The 26,944-nt window shown below is 42.4% G+C and overlaps 1 protein-coding gene across 5 annotated transcripts in view; it reads right to left on the bottom strand.

Moving 5' to 3' along the window:
* Positions 1-26,944, bottom strand: part of SERINC5 (serine incorporator 5) — a 145,758-nt gene that overhangs the window by 36,877 nt on the left and 81,937 nt on the right. For all 5 annotated transcript variants that reach the window (XM_003822274.5, XM_055112257.2, XM_034959892.3 and 2 more), the window contains 5 exons: positions 25,876-25,969; positions 20,247-20,458; positions 17,290-17,385; positions 9,666-9,792; positions 1,553-1,619 (listed from right to left, as the gene is read on the bottom strand). In XM_003822274.5, coding sequence (XP_003822322.1) covers positions 1,553-1,619; positions 9,666-9,792; positions 17,290-17,385; positions 20,247-20,458; positions 25,876-25,969 — 596 coding nt within the window. The remainder of the gene's footprint in view (positions 1-1,552; positions 1,620-9,665; positions 9,793-17,289; positions 17,386-20,246; positions 20,459-25,875; positions 25,970-26,944) is intronic.

Raw genomic sequence — 26,944 nt, 5'->3', positions numbered from 1 at the left:
AACTCAGCACAATTTTCTCCTTTAGGCAACAGAAAGAGTTGGTGAATGATGCTGGCAGATTGACAGCCCTTCATAATGGCTCACTATATCCAGGTCAGGTGCAAGAGAGACCAACCCCAGACACCCAGCTGCAGAGTAAAGTGCCCATATCTAGACAGACACCAGGGCTTTTCCATCCACGGAAAGCTATTAAAACGCAGGCAGTGGCCAGATACCAGCTGCCTGCAGTCAGCAGCAAGGACCAGGGTTCAGCAGCTCAGCTCCTGGGCAGCAGTGGTCAAGAACACAGATCCTGGGGCCAGAGTACACGGTTTATATTCTGGCAAATCAAAACCTGTGAGGCTTAAATGACTTAACTCTTCTGGTTTTCCCCTCTGTAAAATGGAGGTAATAGCACGTCACTGGGTTTTTATGAGGATTAAGTGAAATCACATAGGAAGAACTTAGAACAGTGCCTGGGACATAGCAAGTGCTCTAAGTCTTAGCCATCTTTGGAACCCCTGGTTCTTTTCATTCTTAGGTCACAGCTGAGTCTTTCCCTGGCTGCCTCCATCTGATTAGACCTTGCTGATGTTGGTAGATGAGAGCCCCAGAAAGACTCTTGCACAATTAAGAAAATAACAGACATTTTGTTGACTGATAGGCATCTGCTGAACACCTTGAGGCTTTGGATGTGCAGGCAACCAATGCATGTATTGTCCATAACACTCTACCTGACAAAACGCCCACCTGATGGAACTGACAAATGAGTTAATGTATCTACGACGTTCAACAGCATCAGGCAGAGCAGATATGGTTCCTTCCCTTTCCTCTCTCCTTTCTTCCAAACAGCTATTACATAATCTCACAGCCACGCTGTGTATGGAGGGCAGAGACAAGTGTGAAACAGGTGGGTGGATCAGAAGTTAAAATAAAACCCACCAAGACTCCACTACGGCAAGGGAAGAGCGCAGGGTGCAGCCTGACAAGGTTACCTGAGCCTCTGGTTGGGGGTGAGCGGCAGGATGCCACCCAAGAGGCCAGCTTTCTTACAGAAAATCAAGAATGGACTGATTCATTTTAATCCCATAGCATACAAAGGAAAGCAGGAAAGCATTTATTTTTCTTTTTTATTTTATTTTTTCGAGTCAAAGTGTCACTCTATTGCCCAGGCTGGAGTGCAGTGGTATGATCTTGGCTCACTGCAACCTCTGCCACCAGGGTTCAAGTGATTCTCGCGTCTCAGCCTCCCAAGTAGCTGGGACTACAGGTGTGAGCAACCATGCCTGGCTAATTTTTGTATTTTTAGTAGAGATGGGGTTTCACCATGTTGGCCAGGCTGGTCTTGAACTCCTGACCTCAGGTGATCCACCCGCCTCGGCCTCCCAAAGTGCTGGGATTACAGGCGTGAGCCACCACACCCGGCCAGCATTTATTTTTCTATACAAAAATCTTTCCTCAGCAGAAAAACAGGATCACGGAATGCAGACTGATAAAGACACAAACACAAAAGGCCCTCCTGAGAAATGGATCTTCTGAGATGAAGCATGACAGGAAAAGGAAATGAACTTACTTCCAATTCAGGAGCTGCGTATCGCCCCTGCAGAGCGTCAGAACTTGATCTTGTTGTTGATGTCAAACTAAGAAACAGACAAAAACGTCAGCTGGGCATATTAACACATTACAACACATGGAATGAAGGGGAAAGCCGGCTGGCCAGTGCTCCGACGAGAGCCTCAATGTAACCTACCGTTCAGGAGACTTAAATCAAAGCAATCTATTTTAATACCTCTCCTTATTCCAAAATTGGCTGGCTTATTCTATAGTTGATATCATTTTACATGGATTGCATTAGATCATTTTATGCAAAGAAGGTTGTAGGTAGAGAAGTAAGATATCTTGGTTTTCAGTATTGCTTTTTGCCTCTCCTCCCTCAAATGCTACAATAGTTTTCTAATTTCACTTTATCTTTCCCTCCCTTTGACTAGTCTTGCTTAGAGGGAATCAAAAGCAACGAGCCCAGAGATGGCAACAGAAAGCAAGGGCATGAAAGCAAAAGTCGCAGTTATTTACTGTGATAGCCTATAGCAGAACAAGGCTTGCTGTTTGGAAGAGTAGCAGTCGAGGTAATAAAAAATTCTGCCACTTCCCCGAGACCTAGAAAGGTACAATGTTAGACAAATTGCCTTGCATGGGGCAAAACAATTTATTTTGCCCCATGCAAGGCCTGAAAACAAAAACAGGCCAGAAGTGGTGGCTCATGCCTGTAATACTCTGAGAGGAAGGGGTGGAAGGATCACTTGAGGCCAGGAGTTTGAGAAGAGCCTGAGCAACATAGCAAGACCTCATCTCTACAAAACAAAAACACAGAACATTTTAAGCAAATATATACAATACTTAGGGTTCCAGCTAACTTTACAGATTGATTTAGCAAATATTTACTGAAGGCCACTATGTGTCAGGCCCGATTCTAAGCACTGGGGACTCAGTGACACAGGCAACAATCCTGCCGTCATGTAGCTTCTGTGCTGGCCTGACATGGGCGGGGCGTGTTGGTGCTCAAGAAGCTGGTCTGCTCATGGAAAGGTGGGGACACACACTCATCTCAATCCAGCGAACCCCATGAGGCAACACTGCGCAGTCTCATCCTCTTTCCCAAGGAGAGAGATCAATGAGACAGAGATAAACAATAAAAAGCTTTCTCATACAGAAGCCCACTGAGATCCAAGTTCACTGTTTCTTTTGTGGTCCACTCAAGTACAACAGCATCACTTTCATTTCTGCTTTGAACTGATGGATGCTAATCCAGGCCCATGCCACTCCACCTCCTGACTCTGTGCCTGGTCAGAGGAAGACAGAAACATCTCCCAATGACTGCGCACCCAAGAAACACAACACCTAATCCGACATTTAAGAGTGGCCCGGCTGGGTGCGGTGGCTCACACCTGTAATCTCAGCACTTTGGGAGGCTGTGGCAGGTAGATCGCTTGAGCCCAGGAGTTCGAGACCAGCTTGGACAACTTGGCAAAACCCTGTCTCTACAAAAAATATAAAAATTAGCCAGGTGTGGTGGCACATGTCTGCAGTCCCAGCTACTGGGGAGGCTGAAGTAGGAGAATAAATTGAGCCTGGGAGGTTGTAGTGAGCATGATCACACCAGTGCACTTCAGCCTGAGTGACAGAAGGACCCTGTCTCAAAAAAAAAAAAAAGAGTGGCACATATCCTGTGCATACAAGTTTTGATTTAGTACAGTGTATAGTTTTCACAGGGGAAAATATAAATTTTTAATTTTAGGAAGAGATCACTATCTGAAATTTTCATTTGAAAGGTTAACATTCATTATTTATGAGGCTCAGAATAGGCCAGGTGCAGTGGTTCACGCCTGTAATCCTAGCACTTTGGGAAGCCGAGGCGGGTGGATCCCCTGAGGTCAGGAGTTCCAGACCAGCCTGGCCAACATGGCAAAACCCCATCTCTAGTAAAAATACAAAAATTAGCCAGGTGTGGTGGCTGGCAGCTGTAATCCCAGCTGCTCAGGAGGCTGAGGCAGGAAAATTGCTTGACACTCAGGAGGCAGAGGTTGCAGTGAGCTGAGATCACGCTACTGTACTCTAGCCTGGGCGAGAAAGTGAGACTCTGTCTCAAAAAGAAAAACAAAGCCTCAGAGTAAATATTCTACTCTATAAATTCTTTGGGTTAACGTAATTTCCAGAAAACAAAGCTCTTGATTTGGGCGCCTTTGCCACTTCACCATCAAAGAGGCCTAACATGGGGAAGGTTTTGATTTTACTTTTAAAAAGAACTACATTCAGAGCATCATTAATGCCATGTGACTTCTACAGGTAGATGTTACCCTACATTAAGATCTTTATTCAGGTGCCGGGCGTGGTGGCTCACATCTGTAATCCCAACACTTTGGGAGGCCGAAGTGGGCAGATCACCTGAGGTCAGGAATTCGAGACCAGCCTAGCCAACATGGTGAGACCCTGTCTCTACTAAAAATATAAAAATTAGCCGGGCATGGTGGGGGGCGCCTGTAATCCCAGCTACTCGGGAGACTGAGGCAAGAGAATTGCTTGAACCCGGGAGGCAGATGTTGCAGGAAAAAAAAAAAAGATCTTTATTCAGTTGTAGCCTTTCTCCATACAACACTCTTCTTGGAATTATCAAGAAAAGGTTTTTTTTTTATAAGCTCTTAAAGCCTAGGAAATTCTTATTAACTGCATTCAGGCTATTACAAAGACCACTGTTTGGTGAGCACAGCACAAATTGCTATAAAACAATTTCTGGGTTACCTATAAGCCTTACCTCTTCCTGTGCTAAGATAGGTGTGACTTTAACCCAGTATTTCCCGTGGGGATAGGAGGAGACTTACAGCATTGGGTTAAGACAATGCTTTATTGTACGGAGAATGCCTAACACACCACAGCGTGTTTACTGTCTCTGCCTGCTGCCACCCCACCCCAACCCAGCCAAAATGCCAGCAGTGCTCTGCAGTCATGGTGACAGCCAAAAAAAAAAAAAAAAAAAAAAGCCGTGTCCTGTTTCCCTGCAGAACCACTACAGTGCCCAGAACCCCTTCACACTGGCAGAAGAATGCACAATGCAGGTGCCCCTCAACACTGGCACTGCAGATGCTTTTGAAGCTGGCCAAAGTCCACTAGACCACAGAAAATCTCTAAATAACACGTCCAAACCTTCCTGGAGATCACGCATCCCGACTCCCTGACAAATGTACAGGACAGGCCCTTGACAGATCCCATGACTATTCCCAGCCTTTGTGCAATGATGAAGATCAGTCATGCTCCCCTGTGCTATAGAACCCAAAGGAGACCTGAGCTCTCTGTGAACCTGGGGCATGGGGTGGAAGATTTCTTTTTCTTTTTTTTTTTTTGGAGATGGAGTTTCACTCTTTTTGCCCAGGCTGGAGTGCAATGGCTCGATGTCGGCTCACCACAACCTCTGTCTTCTGGGTTCAAACGATTCTCCTGTCTCAGCCTCCCGAGTAGCTGGGGTTACAGGCATGCACCACCATGCCTGGCTAATTTTGTATTTTTAGTACAGATGGGGTTTCTCCATTTTGGTCAGGCTGGTCTTGAACTCCTGACCTCGGAGGATCCACCCGCCTCGCCTTCCCAAAGTGCTGGGATTACAGGCATGAGCCATCACGCCTGGCCACGGGGTGGAACATTTCTAACTTGAAGATTTCTAGCTGGCAGGCAGGCCAGAGCAGAATTCCCAAAATGAAGATACAAATCTCACCCCTCCTGGTGGGGAAGATACAAATTTCCCCATCCCCCATAAAGGCCCAGAATGTACCAAAAAAATAAATATTCTTCTTTGATTTCCCAACTTTTTTTAATGTAGAACAATCCCCTCGGCAATGCTATCACACCAACCTGCGAACCTCCCCACTTCAAACTGGGAAGTTGTTTGACATTGAATAAAAATTCTTACTTTTTCCAGTTTTATATTTAAAAGGATATCTTCAAAGATGGTTCAATATTAATAATTATTTTTTCTCTTAAACACAGATAAAAGTGGAATGGTCAGGAAACTTTATAGTGCAAATGCCTTGTAATAATATAATTACGCAAGTCATCCAGTTTATCTTTCTCCCTCAGGGGACATTACACCAAGCCATCTGAGGAAAAAGAGCCGGGGAGAGACTATCCACCAGTGTCCCTAAATACTCCCGCAAAGGAGCCTCAAGGAAAGGTTGCCCGAAGTTGGGAGTAGAGAGCTACAGGTATAGGCTCCATGCTTCCTTACTTGTACAATGAGGAGACTGACCTGATCAACTCCGGGATCCTGTCCAGGCTGACAGTTTGAAGTTGAAGGCAACAGAATAACAATTTCAATCAAAATCCAGAGACCAAGGGAGGAATTAAGAAATAGTTCGTGGAGGCCAGGATTTGTCACAGCAAAGCTCCAGACTAAAGGGGTGTGGAGGGATGCGCCTATAGAAAGAGCCATCAGGGCTGGGCATGGTGGCTCACGCCTGTAATCCCAGCACTTTGGGAGGCCAAGGCGGGCAGATCACCTGAGGTTGGGAGTTTGAGACCAGCCTGACCAACATGGTGAAACCCCGTCTCTACTAAAAATACAAAAATTAGCTGGGCATGGTGGCGTGGTGGCATGCGCCTATAATCCCAGCTCCTCAGGAGGCTGAGGCAGGAGAATCGCTTGAACCTGGGAGGCGGAGGTTGCAGTGAGCTGAGATCCTGCCATTGCACTCCAGCCTGGGCGAAAGAGCAAAACTCCGCCTCAAAAAAAAAAAAAGGAAGAAAGGAGGAGGGAGAGAGAGAGAGAGACAGAAAACCATCAGAATGCCAGGTGCCATGGTTATGCCTGTAGTCCCAGCTACTTGGGAGGCTGAGGCAGGAGGATCCCTTAAGGACAGTTTACCCAGCCTGGGTAACATAGTGAGAACTTGCCTTAAAACATTTTTTTTTATCTAAAAAAATAAAAAGAGCTATCAGAGAACTCCCACAAGTGGACCAAGGTGAGGGCTTACATGGGGTCCAAGCTATGATGTTCTTTCACAGCAATGATTCCTGGGTGCAATGGAAGGAGGCTCTGGAGAGAAGGCAGCCCCAGGCAGAAAGGCAGGGAGTAGGTTTGGGTTGAGCCCTTCTTCTGAGCTGAGGCTACAAACATTAAAACATACTCCTAGAGAGTACCCCAGCTGCAAGAGTCAGGACGGAGATACCCCAAAGGAAACAAGTATTTGGGGGTGGGGCTTGGGGGCTCTGGAGGGCGAAGGGAAAGAGTGTTATGCCCAGACCGTTAGTTCCCCAAAGAAGACCACCAGAGTCCAGAGTCAAAGCCAAGCGGCAAGGATCTTTACTACAAGTTCGAACCTCGTCCCTCCATTCCACCGCATACAAGAGGGCCCCGAACAATGCGAGTGTTTAGGAGCTAGGGAGATTTCCAGTCTTCTACAACTTTACAAAAGAGTGGACCCCAGGCAATCTTGGCCTTCTTCTCCTTTTAATCTACATACTATCTATAATAGTCTCTGGCTTCCTGCAATTTCTATCAAGAATCCTAGATATTCCTGCAATTATGTTCAAATGACAGTTCCCACACGGACGATGCGGCCTTTTTGTAACATCCTCCAAACTTTCATTCCTCTGAGTCAGGAAGGAAAACAAACTCTTCAGAAGTCCAGATCTGAAAAAACCCTAGTTGGGCTAACTCCCACCCCTACAGCATTCCTTTATTCCCAGACCCTACAAAGCCTGAATTTAGTGTTCTTAAAGCTGACCCCTCGAAGAGCTGCAGTGAGTAATTACAGCAAACATCAATCACGTGGACCCCGGGGGAACTAACTCCTAGGGGGCCCAGCCCACAGAGTGTGCTCTTGCCTACAGATTACAGAAGTACCCCACAGAGCAGACTGGTCATCCTCATCTCCACTTTGTAGGGGCTGCAGTTTTATATGTTCTCATCCCACCAGACACTGCAGTTTTGTGGTTTACACATTCAATAACAATGTTTGTTGCTGGTATTTAGACAGATTTTTTTTTTTTTAGTAGCTATCAACTTTGAAAATTGACATCTTTTGGGAATATCAGACCAGCCCTTACCAATCTCCACTATGGTACCTCAGTCCTGTAAGAAACAACATTTTATTTATCATCTCTCACTCAAGGGCCAACTCAGAAGAATTCTTTATACCTGCTAGAAATAGTGAGAAAATATGATAGGGTGAAAATTCCATGTTGTGAAATGCCCTATGTGTGGTAACCATTATGCAGCAGGCTAAGAAGAATTTTTGCCATCTTTTCCATTGAAGGGTTTATGGTAAATCCAAACTCTACTTTATTTAAAGGGAATTTTTTTTTTTTTTTTTTTTTTGAGATAGAGTTTCTCTCGTTACCCAGGCTGGAGTGCAATGGCGTGATCTCAGCTCACTGCAACCTCCACCTCCTGGGTTCAAGCAATTCTCCAGCCTCAGCCTCCGGAGTAGCTGGGATTACAGGTGTGTACAACCACACCCCGCTAATTTTTGTATTTTTAGTAGATATGGGGTTTCACCATGTTGGCCAGGCTGGTCTCAAACTCCTAACCTCAGGTGATCCACCCACCTTGGCCTCCCAAAGTGCTGGGATTACAAGCGTGAGCCACCGCGCCTGGCCAAGGGCCAATTTTTTTTTCATTTGGTACCCAGTAACCCACAAAAACATGATTTTATTCTGTCAAATATCTTCATGGTTGGTTTTTTAAAAGACAGGGTCTCACTCTGTTGCTTAGGCTGGAGTGGAGACACCCCTAGCTCACTGCAGCCTTAGACACCTGGGTTCAAGTGATCCTCCCATCTCAGCTTCCCAAGTAGCTGGGACCACAGGCATGTGCCATCACGCCTGATTCTTTTTTCTGGTAGAAACAGGGTCTTGCTATGTTGTCTAGGCTGGTCTCAAATTCCTGGGTTCAAGTGATCCTCCTGCCTCAGCCTCCCAAAGTGCTGGGATTATAGGCGTGAGCCACTGCACCACGCAGCCTGCTTCCTATATTGTAGGTACTCAGCGAACAACTTAGGAATTAATAAAATTGAAAGGCCAGAAAGAAGTTACCACAGTCCATTCTGCAACAACAAGGAGACTCTGTCACTATGTCACACAGGCCAAGAATGAATGTATGTAACCATCATCTTAACACCCACCTGTAAAACAACAAGCATTTTATTGCTTGATGTGTGACCCTGAGCAAATAGACTCTAAAAGGTCTGTGTCCTTGTTGTTCCCTTTCTAATAGTAGAAGTTGTTAAAGGAGGTTAAGAGAAAATGCCAACATGCTCAGAAAGACATTGTATTTATACAAGCTCTCACCACCAGGAGTATTTCGTTTCAGTAAAAACGAAGTTTACCATGTGCCTATGGCTGAATTCAATGGAATTGAATTTTTATACTGAACATTAACAAAATGTAAACACAGAAGTAAAGGCTAAATGTGAAAAGGTTACTGTTAAAGGGAAGCTTAGTTATCAGCAAAATATATATCCAGATTAACTAGCCATTTCTATCCTTGACTTTTCTCCCTCTAGCAACCTTTTAAACCTTTTAAAGGGGGAATAATCCCCACCACAAGCATCTGAAACACAGCCCACTCATATGTCACATCTACTTTTGGAGGAGCTGCTTTGCTGAGTGAACAACAGCATTGTGGGTTTAGCAGAAAAGAGAAGGAACATTTCTTGTCTGCACAGAATGACCACGCACACAGCACTCTGTACTCTTTCCATCAACAGCAGAAGAAAGCTATTTCCTTTGGATTAGAAAGCTGCCAGGACATGCTGGCACATTCCATCTCTTCTTCACTTTGTGCTCCCCTGCCCTCCAGTAAAAGTATAGCAAACTACTATTCAACCATCTTTTAAAGGGGGTTAGGCAAAGGTGCTGCAACATACCATATATTTGCTTTATTTATCCCAAATAAAAACAAGTAAGGTAAATGAAGTTCAAATATTTACATACCATATATTTGCTTTATTTACCCCAAATAAAAACAAGTAAGGTGAACGAAGTTCAACTATGAGTTCATGCTCTTCACCTTTTTACTTGTGGTTATTTTCCCCCCTCCTCAAATGGTTGCAGCCTCACAGCTACTGAAAGTTATTTCAGTTCTTTTCCTGTAATTTTAAAGTCTGCAAAAGTGGCCTTGAGTAACTCCCAAGACTTACCATGAATACAAGATACATCCGATTAAGAGGCTGGTCCCCAGTATAGTCACCAAGTTTTCATCTCTGTACAGGTCTTGACCAAAGTCAGGCACACAGATTGTAACATTTTTCCCATGTTCATCTAGAACTTGTAAAGAAAAAACAAAGTCATCACAGTCAAATAGAAAGGCCAGTTGTAACGCACAGAAGCACTCATTTTGGGAAAATTCAGGTAGCTGTGGTGTACCTCCTTAGAACAGTGAACACTTATCACTGGAAACTTCTACTCTACAGGCTGTTTCCATGCAGACTGGATTTCTGCTATTTCAAAGAACATTCTCCCACATCATCACATCCTTGGAACAAGACCCTCAGATTCCAGATCAGTGCCATGGGGCTCAAACAGATCCAGAACCTAAGGAAAGAGTCTTGCTCGAAGTCAGGTGCATTTTTCAGTTGACAGGGCAGCCCCTAAAGAGAGGTAGGGTGCAGATACCAAGCAGTGCTGAGGTGAATCAACAGCCAACAATGGCTCCTAAACTAGTTGAGAAGTCATTTTGCTGTAAGTGATATGATAATCATGATATCTTTCTGTCTGTAACTTGGAAACTCCTGAGGTGTGTTTTTTTTTTTTAAAGTGAGTGGCTACATGAGATATTGTGAAATATATATTTGGTCTTCATCCGCATTTACTTGCATGCAACTCCTAAAATCTTTGAAATCTCCAAAATGGTGTCTTTTTATATGTTAATGACTGACTAATGGCTGGCAGCCCCTAGGTAGCCTCAGGATGGGGGCTGGTCACCAGAAAGACCAAGGTAGGATTAGAGGGCTGGGACTTTCAGACCCACTCTCCAAACTCCAGGAATGGGAGGAATGGTAGTTGATCACCAAGGGCCAATGGTTTAATCATTTAATCAATCATGCCTGTGTAATGAAGTCTCCATAAAAGGCCCAAAAGGACATGGTTCAGAAAGCTTCCTGAGAGCTGGAGGCTTACAGGAAGGTGAACACCACCTCATCCACATGTTAGGAACCCAGCCACACCAACTCCATGGAGACAGCTCAGGACCCTTTGAGACCTTGCCTTATATATATTTTTACCTGCCTGTTTATTCGTATTCTTTAAAATATCCTTTGTAATAAATCAGTAAAGATAAGTATTTCCTGAGATCTGTGAGCCACTCTATCAAATTAATCCATCCCAAAGAAGGGGTAACTGTGGGAGCCCTAACAGTTGGTCAGAAGTTCTGGAGGGCCGGACTTGTGACCAGTGGGAATGGTAGGGCTGTTTTGTGGAATTGAGCCTTCGACCTGTGGGATGTGACCTTATCTCCAGGTAGAGCATCCGAATTGGATTGGAGGACACCCAACTGATGTCCACTGCCTGCTTGCTGGTGGGGAGAAATCTCCACTTATTTTAGTGTCACAGAAACCTTGTGTGTTGACTGTTGTAGTGTGAAACAGTAAGAAAAACTGAGTTATTCTAAACACTACGTAACAAAGATTCCTATAATATAACCATCAGTGGTAATTTACCTTTTACCTAACATGGAGTCTTCCATTTGGAATACCCAACCTAGGTCTGACTGCCAACTTTGCCACCAAAGCAAGTAACATAAAGTAACACTCTAGAAACCACTTTACAAACGTGCATATTTCAAGTGTCTGAAGTGAGACTACAATTATGACTAGTATTTACACTTGAAACAGTAAACATAACTATGTATGCTGTGGTTTAAGGAATCTTTTATTATTTGTATAAATTTATGGGGTACAAGTGTAACTTTTTTACATGTAGTGGTGAAGTCTTGGCTTTTAGTGTATCTATCACCAAATAATGTGTATTCTACCCATTAAGTAATTTCTCACCATCCATCCCCTCCCTCCTTCCTATGTTTGAGTCTTCACTATCATTCCACACTCATGTCCATGTGTACACATTATTTAGCTCCCACTTAAAAGCGAGAACATGCAGTATTTGTCTGTGTCTGCTTGTTTCACTTAAGATAATGGCTTCCAGTTCCATCCATGTTGCTACAAAAGACAGGATTTCATTCTTTTTTATGGCTGAATAGTATTCCATTGTGTGGATATATATATATATATATGTGTGTGTGTGTGTGTGTATATATGTGTGTGTGTATATATACGTATATATGTGTGTATATATGTATATATATACGTGTATATATATACACGTGTATATATATGTGTATATATATACACGTGTATATATATGTGTATATATATACACGTGTATATATATGTGTATATATATACACGTGTATATATATATGTGTATATATGTATATATATAAAAATCACATTTTCTTTATCCAATCATCTGTTGATGGACACTTAAAGGTGATTCCTTATCTTTGCTATTGTGAACAGTGCTGCGATAAACACAGAGGTGCAGTTATCTTTTTGATATAATGATTTATTTTCCTTTTTGTAGCTACCCAGTAGTGGGATTGCTGGATCAAATGGTAGCTCTATTTTTAGTTCTCTGAGAAATCTCCCACTGTTTCCCATAGAAGCTATGCTAATTTACATTCCCATCAACAGTATAAGTGTTTCCGTTTCTCCACATCCTTACCAACATCTGTTACTTTTTGTCTTTTTAATAATAGCCATTCTGACTGGTGTGAAATGACATCTAGTTATGGTTTTAATTTGCATTTCTCTGATGATTAGCAATGTTGAGCATTTTTTTTCAAATGCCTGTTGGCCATTTATATGTCTTCTTTAGAAAAAAAATGAAATGTCTATTCATGTCCTTTGACCACTTTTTAATGGGATTATTTGGTGTTTTTTGTTGTTGAATTGAGTTCCTTGTAAATTCTGCATATTGCTCCCCTATAAGACACAGTTTGCAAATATTTTCTCTGATTCTGCAGGTTGTCTCTTCACTCTGTTGATTATTTCTTTTGCTGTACAGAAACTAATTAGATTAACATAGTTCCATTTGTCTGGTTTTGTTTTTGTTGTCTGTGCTTTTGAGGTCTTAGTCATGAATTATTTCCCTTGAGCAATATCCAGAAGAGTTTTCCTAGGTTTTCTTCTAGCATTTTTATAGTTTCAGGTCTTACATGTAAGTCTTTAATCCACCTTTTGTTGATTTTTGTATGTGGTGAGAGACAGGGGTTCGGTAGGGGTTCAGCATATGGAAATCCAAATTTTCCAGGACCACTTATTGAAAAGGGTATCCTTTCCCCAGTGTGTGTTCTTGTCAACTTTGTCAAAGACCAGATGGCTATAAATATGTGGCTTTACTTCTGGGTTCTCTATGTGGTTCCATGGATCTATTCTTATACAAATATCATGCTGTTTTGCTTACTGTAGCTTTGTAGCATAATTTGAAGAAGGGACTCCTCCAGCTTTGAAGTGTGATTCCTCCAAGTTTTGTTCTTTTTGCTTAGGATTGCTTTAGCTATTCTGGCTCTGTTGTTTCTATACAAATTTTAGGATTGTTTTTCTGTGAAAAATGTCATTGGTATTTTGATAGGGATAGCGCTAAATCTGTAAGACTGCTTTAGGCAATATGGTCATTTTAACAATATTTATTCTCCTGATCCATGAGCATGGGATGTCTTTCCATTCGCTTGCATCCTTTTTATTTTTATTTTTTTGAGACGTGGTCTTGCTCTTTCACCCAGTCTGGAGTACAGTGGCCTGATCATAGCTCACCATAACCTCAAGCTCCTGGGCTCAGGTGATCCTCCAACCTCGGACCCATGAGTAGCTAGAACTACAGGTGCATGCCACCACGCTCAGCTAATTTGTAAATTTTTTGTAGAGATGGGATTTCCCTATGTTGCTCAGGCCAGCCTCAAATTCCTGGCCTCAAGCCATCCTCCCACCTTGGCCTCCCAAAGTGCTGGGATCACAGGGATGTGAAACTACACATGGCCCCTCCTTTTAAGTTTTTCATCAATGTTTAGTAGTTTTCATTGTAAAGATCTTTCACCTCCTTCGTTAAATTTATTCCTAGTTATTTTATTTTTTGTAGCCATTGTAAATGGGACTGGCTTCTTGATTTGGTTCTCTGCTAGATGATTACTGGTGTATAGAAACACTATTGACTTTTTTTTTTTTTTGAGGCGGAGTTTCACTCTATTGTCCAGGCTGGGGTGCAGGGGTGCTGTAGTGCGATCTTGGCTAGTGAGCCAAGATCCCTCCCCCTCCTGGGTTCAAGTGATTCTCCTGTCTCAGCCTCCCAAGTAGTTGGGATTACAGATGTGCACACCACCACGACTGGCTAGTTTTTGTATTTTTAGTAGACACGAGGTCTCACCATGTTGGCCAAGCTGGTCTCAAGCTCCCGACCTCAAATGATCCACCCACCCTGCCCTCCCAAAGTGCTGGGATTACAGATGTGAGCCAATGCACCCAGCCAAAACACTACTAATTTTCGTATGTTGACTTTGTATACTGCAATATTACTGAATTCATTACTCAAATCTAACAGTGTTTTGGTGGAGCCTTTTGGGTTTTCTAGATATAGAATCACATCATCAATAAACACGACAATTTGACTTCCTCTCTTCCAATTTGGATACCTTTTACTTCTTCCTCTTGCCTGAGTGTCCTGGCTAGGACTTCCAGTACTATGGTGAATAGGCATGGTGAAGGCAGGCACCCTTATCTTGGTTCAGTCCTCAAAAGTAATGCTTCCCATTTTTCCCCACTCAGTATGATACTGGCTGTGGGCTTATCATATATGACCTTTATTATTTTAAGTTGTATTCCTTCTATTATTTTAAGTTATGTTCCTACTTTATTGAGGGTTTTTTTTTTTGTACCATGAAAAGATGCTGAATTTTAACAAATGCTTTTTCTGCATCTATTGAAATGATCATATGGTTTTTATCTTTAATTCTGTTTATGTAATATGTAATGTATGATGTATCATATTTATTAATTTGCATATGTTGAACCATTCTTGCATCCATGGTATAATACCCACTTGATCATGGTATATTATCTTCTGATGTACTATTACATTGTGTTTGCTAGTATTTTGTTGAAGATTTTTCCATCTATGTTCATCAGGGGTATTGGTCTGTACTTTTTTTTTGTTGTGTCCTTGTCTGGTTTTGGTTATCAGGGTGATATATCTGGCCTTGTATAATGAGTCAGGGAGAGTTCTCTCCTCCTCCATTTTTTGGCACAATTTCAGGAGGATTGGTATTAGTTCTCCCTTATATGTTTGGTAGGATTTGGCTATGACTCCATTCGGTCCTGGCTTTTTCTTATTGGAAGATTTTTTAAATCACTGACTCAATATCACTACTCATTATTGGCCTGTTTAGGATTTCTATTCCTTCTTGCTTTCCAGAAATGTATCCATTTCCTCTAGCTTTTCTAGTTTGTAAGTATATGGAAGTTCATAATAGTCTGTAATGATCTTTTGTACTTTTGTGGTTATTATTGTGATTTTTCCTTTTTCATTTCTAATTTTGTTGATTTGGTCTTCTCTCTTCTTGGTTAGTCCAGGGGCTTATCAATTTTGTTTATCTTTTCAACAAACCACCTTTTTTTTGTTTTGTTGATCCTCTGTATTGTTCTCATGGGTTTTTTGGGGGGGGGAGGGGGGTCTTTATTTTATTTAGTTCCTTATTTTATTTTATTTTTTTGAGACAAAGTCCCTGTCTATTGCCCTGGGTAGAGTGCAGTGGTGCAATAAGAGCTCACAGCTCACTGCAGCCTCAACCTCTGGGGCTCCAGTGATCCTCCCACCTCAGCCTCCAGAGTAGCTGGGACTACAGACATGCGCCACCATGCCTGGCTAATTTTTTGTATTTTTTTGTAGGGACAGGGTTTCACCATGTTGCCCAGGCTGGTCTCAAACTCCTGGGCTCCTGCGATCTGCCTGCCTCAGCCTCCCAAAGTGCTAGGATTACAAGCATGAGCCAACTCACACAGCCCTGATCTTTGTTATTTCTTTTGTTCTGCTAACTTTGGGTTTGATTTCTTCTTGATTTTCTAGTTCCAGGTGCAATGTTAGGTTGTTAATTTGTGATCTTTCTGCTTTTTTCATGTAGGCATTTAATGCTATAAACTTCCCTGTGTATGCTGTGGTTTCAAGAATCTTTATTCTTAGGCTAATTAAAAAAATGTAGAGCACTTGAAATTTAAAATAACTTCTTTTCTTTTTTTTTTTTTTTTTTTGTAGAGATGCTATGTTGCCAAGGCTGGTCTCAGCTCCTGGCTGCAAGCAATCTTCCTGCCTCAGCCTCCCAAGGTGCTTAGATTACAGGCATGTGCCACCACGCTCAGCCTTTTTTTTCTGTTTTAAAGGGATACCTGCCATTTAAAAAATATTGTAAATAAAAATCCCAGTAAGTTAAAGCCAGAAATTACTACATAAACAGTCATAAAAGAAGTCTTAAAGAGACTAAATTTATGTAAACTTACAGAGTCAAGATAGAATATTTTAAAAAAAACTTAAATCCAGGATAGGCAATAGTTACTTAAGACCTCCACTTACATTACTTTCCACTATAAATAGCAACAAGGACAAGCCCATAAATACTATGTGTATATGCTAAAACTTTCAAAATTATCATTGCACCAGCTTTCCAAATTTAAAAGAGGAAACAACTTCAATTCTCTTAGACACTACATTTATTTAATTTGACTTATATAAGCTCAAATATACTCAAACATACATTTATATATGCTTACGTGTATGTATGTATATATGTATGTATGTCTGTGTATATTTACATTTATACAACACATAAGTAATAGAGAGGATAAGTAAGTTTCTGCAAGTTACTTAAGTAGCAGGATCAGTCCATAAACCAGGCAGTCCGACTTCAAAGCTCATGCTCTAATCACTATGTTCTGTTGTCTCTGTAAATAAATGTCATTTAAGACGAGTGGTTTGAGGTCACATAGCCAGTAAATCATGGATCTGTGCTCAGATCCTGCTCCCTGCTCCCCACTCCCCCACATTCTTTCCACTCTTTATTCCACTGCTATAGTCAGAAAAGAAAAGAAATACAACTAAATTAAGAGGTTATTTAGGCCTAAAAGCAAACTCCACAGCCAAACCTTTCCTCCTGTCTGTCCTACACACCAGGAAGAATCGAAAAAGGGAATTTTCCTTTACATAGCTCAAGTTAAAGACTTTTTCATGGAAAAGTCTAGATCATCTCTCTACTGTGATTTGGTACATTTCTAACGTTTATTTTTATTTTTTAACTTAATTTTTGTGGATACATAGTAGGCGTACATATTTCTGTGGTACATGAGATGTTTTAATACAGGTGTGAAACATGTAAAAATCACATCATCTAAAATGGGGTACCCATCCCCTCATGCACTGATCTTTTGTGTTATACAAGCAATCCAATTATACTCTTTTAGTTATTTTTAAATGTACAATTAAATTTGACTATAGTCACCCTGTTGTGCTATCAAATACTAGGTCTTATTCATTCTTCCTATTTATTTTGTACCCATTAATCATCCTAACCTCCTCCCAAACCTCCCCCAAACCCTTCCCAGCCTCTGGTAACCATCTTTCTGCTCTCTATCTCCATGGCCTCTCCAATATTTAAACAATAGCTCATTCCTCCATGAATGAAAGTATTCACACTGCAAACACAAGCCCACTAACAGGCTGGCTTACCTACTTCTGCAGGTTTGCTGGACAGAGCTGAGAAGGTGAGGTAGGTGACATAGCAGCTTATGACCCCTGATTGTAAGAGCCCCGAGTGTGGCTGTCCTGAAAAGTGACAAGAGACAGACAGACAACAGGTTTTAATTTGAAGAAAAAGAAAGCACATGCCTAAAAAACCTGATAGTCCCCATGACAGTCCTCAAACTTGAGCATCCACCTTTAAAGGAAAGAAAAGAGAAAAAAATGTAGTATGTTTCTCAGATAAAACTAAAAAGATATTAAGGGGGAGAGAGTTACACGCTGAACTGAACATTGCTACTTTAAAGACGTCAGGTTCTGCCAAGTTATCTACCAATACTTTATCAAGCCTATGGCTACACTTAAAACACACTAACTAGTCTCCCTGAGGTTTGTAACATTAGTTCTTAAATCACAAGATCAGAAAAAAAAATTACCATAGTTGTTGATAAAACCACATAGCTTAATTGGGGAGGGGAGTAAGTGGTAAACCAGATTTCATAGGGGATGTATTCTGGATTCTACAAGGTCATCACATACTACAGTCTATGACAGGGCAAAAAGCTCTTACCTGCCAATGATCAAAAAGCTTTTGGGGACAGAATACAAGAACTGCTCTTGGCTAAAGAGGAAGGCTATGGGGCTCAGCATTCACTGGGAGAATGGCTTTAAGGTTATTTATTTATTTATTCATTTATTTTTAACTTTTATTTTAGGTTTAGGGGTGTATGTGCAGGTTTGTTGTAAGGGGAAAATTGCCACAGGGGTTTGTCATATAGATTATTTCGTCACCCAGGTATTAAGCCTAGTACCCATTAGTTATCTTTCCTGATCCTCTCCTTCCTCCCACCTCCACCCTCTGATAGGCCCCAGTGTGTGTTGTTCCCCTCTATGTGTCCACATGTTCTCATCATTTAGCTCCCACTTTTACGCAAGAACATGTGGTATTTGGTTTTCTGTTCCTGTGTTAGTTTGCTAAGGATAATGTCCTCCAGCCCCATCCATGTTCCTGCAAAGGACATGATCTCTTTCCTTTTTATGGCTACACAGTATTCCATAGATTCCATAGTGTATATGTACCACATTTTCTTTATTCAATCTACCATTGATGGGCATGTCGGTGATTCCATATCTTTGCTATTGTGAATGCCTGTGTCTTTATGTGAGAACCATTTATATTCCTTTAGGTATATACCCAGTAATGAGATTGCTGGGCCTAATGATAGTTCTGTTTTTAGGTCTTTGAGGAATTGCCACCCTGCTTTCCACTATGGTTGAACTAATTTACATTCCCACCAACAGTGTATAAGTGTTCATTTTTCTCTGAAACTTCACAAGCCATCTGTTATTTTTTGAAAGTTATAATATTTCAAGGAAACTAAGGGTTCAGATCCTTCAGAGTAACCAGGATGTGATAAGGGATCTCTCTTTCTTTCCTGCGAAATTTTCGACCACTTGCTGACATAAAAGGATGCAGTTTTTACTCAGTCTTCCCTTTGGTCAAATTTGTTTCCAAAATTATCATTATTAAATTATAATTACCAATAAAGACATAAAATAGACCCTGTTATAATGTTGCTCTTTGGCAAGGGAATAAGATTTTCCTTAGCACCTAATGGTATTAAACCAAGTATTTCAAAACATTATCCCTATTTCAAAAGGTAGGACTTAACCCAAAGATTTTAATCGGAATATCAAGTTGTTCTAGGAACTCTTAACTGATCAATTAAAGGGATTAGGAGAATAATACTCTCAATTTCAATAATGGTCTTAAAATTTTTAATAGAAGAAAACAAATTATTTGTGACTAGTTGCCTTTTTTTCTTTTTCGACACGGAGTCTCACTGTCACCCAGGCTGGAGTGCAGTGGTGGGATCTTGGCTCACTGCAAGCTCCGCCTCCCGGGTTCAAGCAATTCTCCTGCCTCAGCCTCCCGGGTAGCTGGGAATACAGGCGTGTCCCACCATGGCTGGCTAATTTTTTGGGTATTTTTTTGTAGAGACGGGGTTTCCCGAAGTTGGCCAGGCTGGTCTTGAACTCCTGACCTCAGACGATCTGCCTGCCTCGGCCTCCCAAAGTGCTGGGATTACAGGCATGAACAACTGCGCCCGACCACTAGTTGCCTTTTTAAACCACTATTTTAGAAATGATTCAAGGGGGCTGTACATTTATTGCCTATATTTTCCTACCTAGAACCTGAATGTCATGTGCATTTTCATCACCTATAGGGTCCGACACCCACAAAAAAAATCAGACCAGGGACATCTCACTGTAAGCCCAAAGACACTATACCCTGGCTTAAGAAACCAAGATTAGTTTATAAATGACAATTCACATTTATACTTCCTAAAGCACTTTCAAATCCCACTGTCTCTTCCTTCCGGCTTTGAAACAACAATGAGCAAGGTCAGGCTCACATGTTTCCACTGAGTTTACCGAGGAAGAACCTGGGTCTAAGGAAGGTTAGCACATGGGCCAGCTGCTGGCTGGGCTGGGATGGGATGTCCTGCTTCCTGACTCCCAGACCACACTGTCCACAGCCTTGAGTGAAAGATGACCCCAGAACCAACCCCTTCTGCGGCCCTTTCATTCAACTTTTACACAGAGATTGTACACAAGCTCATAAACACCTGAGCTTGATATACACGGAAGGCATTTCCCATTTAAAGGCTCCTTGTGGTACACTATTGAGCAAAGGCAGTATCTTCCTATTCATTGACTTCGTTAAGTTCAGGTCTTTCTCGACATGAGAAATGCTTGGCTATCACAGCTCGAGCATGAGATATGAAGAGACTGGAGCCCCACCTTGCCTACTGCTGACACATCCACAGTAAGTTAAGGAATACACTAGTTCCAAACAAACAAAACAAAACAAAAAAAGCCATTGGGTTTGCTCAAAGACACTTAGGAAAATATAAGTAAGGAAGAATGGAAAAAAACATGCTTACGATTTTGGACCCAGGGTGAGATGGCTACCAATGAAATAAGCAGGCATAGGCCTCCATTTACTCCCAGCAGAATTTTGTTTTCCATGCAGCCGTCTTTCTGTGTATAAAACACTGCCATCAAAACCAAGCCTCCAGTGGCAATGGAATACATGAGGAGCGTCACCAGGGCCAGGGAGGCGTACCACAGCTTGTTACTGGCTGTGCCTGCTGTCCTGTTTCTCCGGGAAGTGGGTAAGAGGGAGAGGAGAGAAGACAAGTCAATGAAGCCCACCATTCTGCAGTAACATTCACCATCCCTCAGGCAGTAACTAATGCTACAGGCCACAGGCACTGGTACCCAGCTGTTCAGAAGACACATTATTTTAGCAGTGATTATGCTCATCAAAGCTAGAAGGTTCTGGTAAATATGGAAACTTCTTGACTCAAGCTGAGAATTTTCTCTCAACAATGAGAGAATTCCACTTTCTGCGACAAATGTATTCATTCATTAAAATGAATAATGTCAACCCAAATGAGAGACTGAGGCAACAGTCTCTATCAGCCGAGGTTTACTGAGCCAGAGGTTTGAGGGTGCACCCAAAAGCACACAAGTCACAGAATCTTCTGTGGCTGGTGCTCCCAAAGAGGTTGCAGAAGGCTCAGTATTTACCCATTTCTTTAAAGGGGAGAAGGCATGCAGGAAAAGGGGGCAGGTGGTGAGGCAAACGCGACATTCCCCTGAGATTTTAACTAGTGCCCAGTAAACCCTGCTATACAAGAGATATGATCAACATTCAAAAATGGAGTAAAGGAAGAGTTAATTATGTAGTCTCAGGGTAAGCAGAGAAATGACTGCTGTCCTGTCTTTGTTCTGCACCTGGGAACATAAGCTTGTAATGGACATTGTCAGTGTGAAATGTAACAGACTGCAATTCCATGGACAGGGAGCTAGACTTAGGTCACAGACCTAAAGTTACAGCTGACATGTCTTTTTATGGGAAGATACACATCTTGAAAGGTTTAGGGACAAGCAGAGAATTTACTTATGAGCAATTTGAGGGCAATCATCCAGGTTGCACGGGGCCTTTTGCCTTCTGTAGAGGTCTAGCTAATGTGTAGTCCTTTGACACAAGGTTGGGAAGTCACAGCTATCTATGGGCAGGAGAGGGGGGAGACAGCAGTGTCGCATGACTGTGTCTCCAGGCTTAACTCTCCGTTTGGTGTAATGAGTTTGAGCAGTCCTGAGACTCTTTATTTCCTTTAGCTACCTACAGACTTTATTCTAGCTTCTCCATTCTGACTATGAATCACCGTGGGTCAGTTTTTGGCAGGATGAAAAAAGTGGCTCTTCACTGGGCTTCTCCAAGTTTTCTCCATAAACACAGAGCCCCGAAGTGCCATAGTCTCTACTCCAAAGTGCTGTCAGGAGAGGTGGCTCACACCTGTAATCCCAGCACTTTGAGAGGCCGAGGCAGGCGAATCACTTGAAGCTAGGAGCTCAAGACCAGCCTGGGCAACACGGCAAAACCTTGTCTCTACAAAAATTAGCAGCATGTGGTGGTGCAAACTTGTAGTCCCAGCTGCTTGGGAGACTGAGGTAGGAGGATCACCTGAGCTCGGGTGGATGAAGGCTGCTATGAGCCATGACTGTACTACTGCACTCCAGTTTGGGCAAGAGTAAGACCCTGTCTAAATTTTTTATTTTATTTTTTTTGAGACGGAGTCTTGCTCTGTCGCCCAGGCTGGAGTGCTGTGGTGTGATCTTGGCCCATTGCAACCTCCACCTCCCAGGTTCAAGCAATTCTCTGCCTCAGCCTCCCTAGTAGCTGGGATTACAGGTATCCACCACCATGCCGGGCTAATTTTGTATTTTTAGTAAAGACAGGGTTTCACCATCTTGGCCAGGCTGGTCTTGAACTCCTAACCTCGTGATCCACCCACCTCTGCCTCCCAAAGTGCTAGGATTACAGGCATGAGCCACTGTGCCTGGCCCCAAATGTTTGATAATAATAATAAATAAACTTTTAAAAACAGAAACAAAGTGTTGCCAGCAGCTCTGATGCCATCTTCTTAGGGAGAAAAGAGAATTACCTTTACTAAGAGCCATACTGGCTGACCTTAGCTCTTTATTCCCTGTACTGAAGAGAAAGACCTGTAACTGTGCTGCTGCTTTATCTAAAATAGTATCAGGGAATAGTAAAGGAAAATTTGACATTAAAAAAAGTTAAATAGATAGGAATAAATTCTGGTGATCAACTGTATGGTAGGGTGATGATGGCTAGCAGTAAGGTATTGTATATTACAAAACAGCTAGAGGAGAGGCTTTTGAAGATTCTCAACACAAAGAAATGATACAGCCTGGCCAACAGAGCAAGACCCCATCTACAAAAACCAAAAACCAAACCAAAACAAAAAACAAACAAAAAAATTAGCTGGACATGCTAATTAGCCAGCTTCTTGGGAGGCAGAGGCAGGAGGATCTCTCGAGCCTAGGAGTTCAAGGCTGCAGTGAGCTATGACTGCGCCACTGCACTCCAGCCTGGGTGACAGAGTGAGACCCTGTCTCTTTAAAAAAAAGAAAAAAAAAGAAAGGAAAGAAAGAAAAAGATGATAAATCCATGAGGTAATGAATAGCCAACTACCTTGATTTGATTACTATATAACATATATGTATCAAAACGTCAAAATGAACCCGATAAATATGTACAATTACAATATGTCAATTAAAAAATAAATTAGGGCATGGTGGCTCATGCCTGTAATCCCAGCACTTTGGGAGGCCAAGGCGGACAGATCACGAGGTCAGGAATTCGAGACCAGCCTGACCAACATGGCGAAACCCCATCTCTACCAAAAATACAAAAATTATCCAAGCGTGGTGGTGCATGCCTGTAATCCCAGCTACTTGAGTGGCTGAATCGCTTGGACACCAGAGGCAGAGGCTGCGGTGAGCCCAGATCATGCCACTGCACTCTAGCCTGGGCAACAGAGCAAGACCCTGTCTCACACAAAAAAGGAAATTGTTCAGAACAAAAAAAAGTATCTATGTATCTATAAATGCTAAATGAAGAGGACAGAACAGGGAGAATGAATTGAATGAATCATGGTCATCTGCCTTATGATTAAATTGCTCTTTGTAACCACATTCTCCCAAACCTCACAGAAAAAGCAACTTGCTTTATGCCCTCACAAAACTGGAAAGTGTTCAAGCAACCCAGCTAAAATGTTTTAATGATGAAAAAGTTCCTGCAACCAGAAACAAAGAAAATAGGGAGGAAAGGCCAAAATGATAATGACCGTCATATTCCTGAAACTGTGCCAGACACTCCAATGACCTTGGAATTATTCTAACATAAAAGGCATACAAAGGAAATGAGAGAAAAATGGGATTTTAAAAAGGAAAAAAATATCTAAGAGCAAATAATAATGGATGATGGGGAGACAGCATGAATTATACAGAAAAAGGTAAACACTGCTGACTGGTTTGTGCGTGGGAGACGACCAACGCTTCTATTCACTAGTCTTTTTGGTTATGTTATTAGAATATGAAGGACTTTCTTTCAGTTAATTTATGTTTACAGTCCATCCCAAAGTTAAATCTTCAACCCTAACCTTTCCCCTGAATGTCACTTATATTATCCAATTGTTCATTTAACAATTGGAGACCCACTTGAAGGTCTAATTGGTATCTCAAACTTGGCACATCCAGGCTAAGGCTAACTTCCTGATATTGACACCCTCATTCCTCCATCCCCCAAACCTGCTATTGTGCAATCATCCCAACCTCAGAAAACAGCAATTCCAACTTCCCATTGTTAGGGAAAGAGGGAAAGAAAGAAAGAAAGAGGAAAGGAAAGAAAGGAAAGCAAAGAAAGAGGAAAGGAAAAGGAAAAGGAAAGGAAGGAAGGAAGCAAGGAAGGAAGGAAGGAAGGAAGGAAGGAAGGAAGGAAGGAAGGAAGGAAGGAAAGAAGAAAATGAAATGAAATGAAATGAAAAGAAAAGAAGCCGGGTGCAGTGGCTCACGCCTGTAATCCCAGCACTTTGGGAGGCCGAGGTGGGCAGATCACCAGGTCAGGAGATCGAGACCATCCTGGCTAACACGGTGAAACCCCGTCTCTACTAAAAAATACAAAAAATTAGCCGGGCATGGTGGCAGGCGACTGTAGTCCCAGCTACTTGAGAGGCTGAGGCAGGAAAATGGCATGAACCCGGGAGGCGGAGCTTGCAGTGAGCCGAGATTGCACCACTGCACTCCAGCCTGGGCGACAGAGTGAGACTCTGTCTCAAAAAAAAAAAAAAAAGAAAAGAAAAGAACAAAAGAACTGCGGTCACTCTGGAAGCTTCTTGCTGCTCTCCCCTCCCCCACCCACCTCCACCCAGAGCTGGCTTTGGAACATAGGAGGATCCAGCTCCTTGCTACCACTTAGTTCCAGACTACTCCTCCCTCACCTGGATTGACTCCCCCTGACCTCCTTACTTGCACCCCTGACACCTTTTCACCTTTCTGGACTTAAAACAGATTATATTCCTCCCTTTTTAAGGCCCTCTGGTGCTCTCCCATCCCACTAAAAATCCAAAAAAAGCCTTTACCCTTGACACCTAAAGCCTTTTGTTTCAATTCTAATAGAGAATTGACACTATAAACCACAAAATTTGAGCTAGAAAGGAAAAAAAAAGAACACACCAGTTAGTCCAAACACATTATTTAAGTGTGAAAATGGAGGTCAGAGGGGCCGAATGATGAGCTCTACAGTGAGAGCAAGCATTAAAAGGGGCACTGAAGCCGAACACAATGTCATCCCAGTACTTTGGGAGGCCAAGGCAGAAGGATCTCTTTAACCCAGGAATTCAAGATCAGCCTGGGCGACGTGGCGAAATCCCATCTCTACCAAGCAAACAAAAAAAGAAATTAGCCAAGTGTGGTGCCACATGCCTGTAGTCCCAGCTTCTCAGGGGGCCGAGGTGGGAGAATCACTGAAGCCTGGGAAATCGAAGCTGCAGTGAGCCATGATCACACAACTGCACTCCGGCCTGAATGACAGAGTGGGATCCCATCTCAAAAAAAAATAATAATAATAATAATAATAATAATAATAATAAAAGAAAAAGAAAACAAAAGGGTACTGAAATCTGCATCTCCTGGTTGCCAGGCCCATGACCTTTCTATCCTACTGTTTTTAGGATCGTCTCCTTCTCAAGATATTTACAAAGAGATAAATGAAAAAGGGAAGAAAAGGTACTTTAGTTGTTCTATTAAGAGCAATGAGCACATTTTCTAGATTCTTATAAGCAAGAGTCTGTTAAAAAAAACACAGCAAGGCCAGGCGCGGTGGCTCAAGCCTGTAGTCCCAGCACTTTGGGAGGCCGAGGTGGGCAGATCACGAGGTCAGGAGATCGAGACCCGTACGAGCAGGGGATTGAGTGTGGCTAATTCACACCACTGGTTGACTCAGAGCCCAAGCAAGGGAGTAGGGGCAGGGGGTCAAAAAGTGAGAAGTAAATGAAGGAGAGGAGTAAATGAAGAGGTACAAAAAAACAGGTATAAAGGGAAACAAAACTGCAAATCCCTAGCAATGCAGTTGAGTACAGCCTTGATCAAAACTGGGCAGTTTCTGCGAGTCAATGGGAAGCTTTCCATAAAGGCACACACCAGTTCTTGTTCCACTTATGTGCAAACTCCACGAGCAGGAGGAGCTGGATGCCAATGAAGAGGAAGCCTCCGACGGCTCCCACATAGCGCCAGGCTGCAAAAGACCATGAAGAACACAATGAGGCAACCTTTCGTTGTATTTTGCTCAAAAGAGAATAACCACAGCTAATTTTTACTAGATGATCAGTGTACCTAACATATTTAATTCCCACACAACCATATAAGATATGTATTACTATTATAAATGTCACTCACTTTACAGAAGAGAAAAATTGAGAATCTATGTAGGTTGACAACATCTCAGTCAATAAATGGTATAGTTGGGATCTGAACACAGGCAGTCTGACCCTGAAATATCCAAACTTATCCTCCACACTACATCTGCCAGGTACCCTAATAGATGCCCTAATTCATAAAATCCATAATGACCCACAACTTAAAAGCAAACACATATTGCCAGGAAAATCAAAGGTTCAAATTTTATTGGGTAAGAAGTCAACAATGACCAGTAAAGAAACAAGGTTCAGACAGGGGACAAGGACTCGGCTCGACTTCTGGCTCTGCCACAAAGACGCTATAACCTTGAATAAGTCACATCACATGGGTTCCAGTTTGTCTATAAAAATCACTGAGCTGGGGCTGGGCACAGTGGCTCATGCCTGCAATCCTAGCACTTTGGGAGGCTGAGGCAGGGGGATCACTTGAGGTCAGGAGTCTGAAACCAGCCTGGCCTACATGGTGAAACCCTGACTCTACTTAAAAAAAAATTCCAGGCATAGTGGCGGGTCCCTGTAATCCCATCTACTCAGGAGGCTGAGGCAGGAGAATCACTTGAACCTGTGAGGTGGAGGTCGCAGTGAGCTGAGATTGCACCACTGCACTCCAGCCTGGGTGACAGAGCGAGACTTGGTCTCAAAAAAAAAAAAAAAAAAAAAAAAAGACTGAGCTTGGCCGGCCGCAGTGGCTCACGCCTGTAAATCCCAGCACTTTGGGAGGCCAAGAGGGGGCGGATCACAAGGTCAGGAGTTTGAGACCAGACTGGCCAATATGGTGAAACCCCGTCTCCACT

This window comes from Pan paniscus, chromosome 4 (assembly GCF_029289425.2).
Source record: "Pan paniscus chromosome 4, NHGRI_mPanPan1-v2.0_pri, whole genome shotgun sequence".
NCBI classification, from domain to species: Eukaryota; Metazoa; Chordata; class Mammalia; order Primates; family Hominidae; genus Pan; species Pan paniscus.
This window is presented reverse-complemented; position numbering and strand designations above follow the sequence as displayed.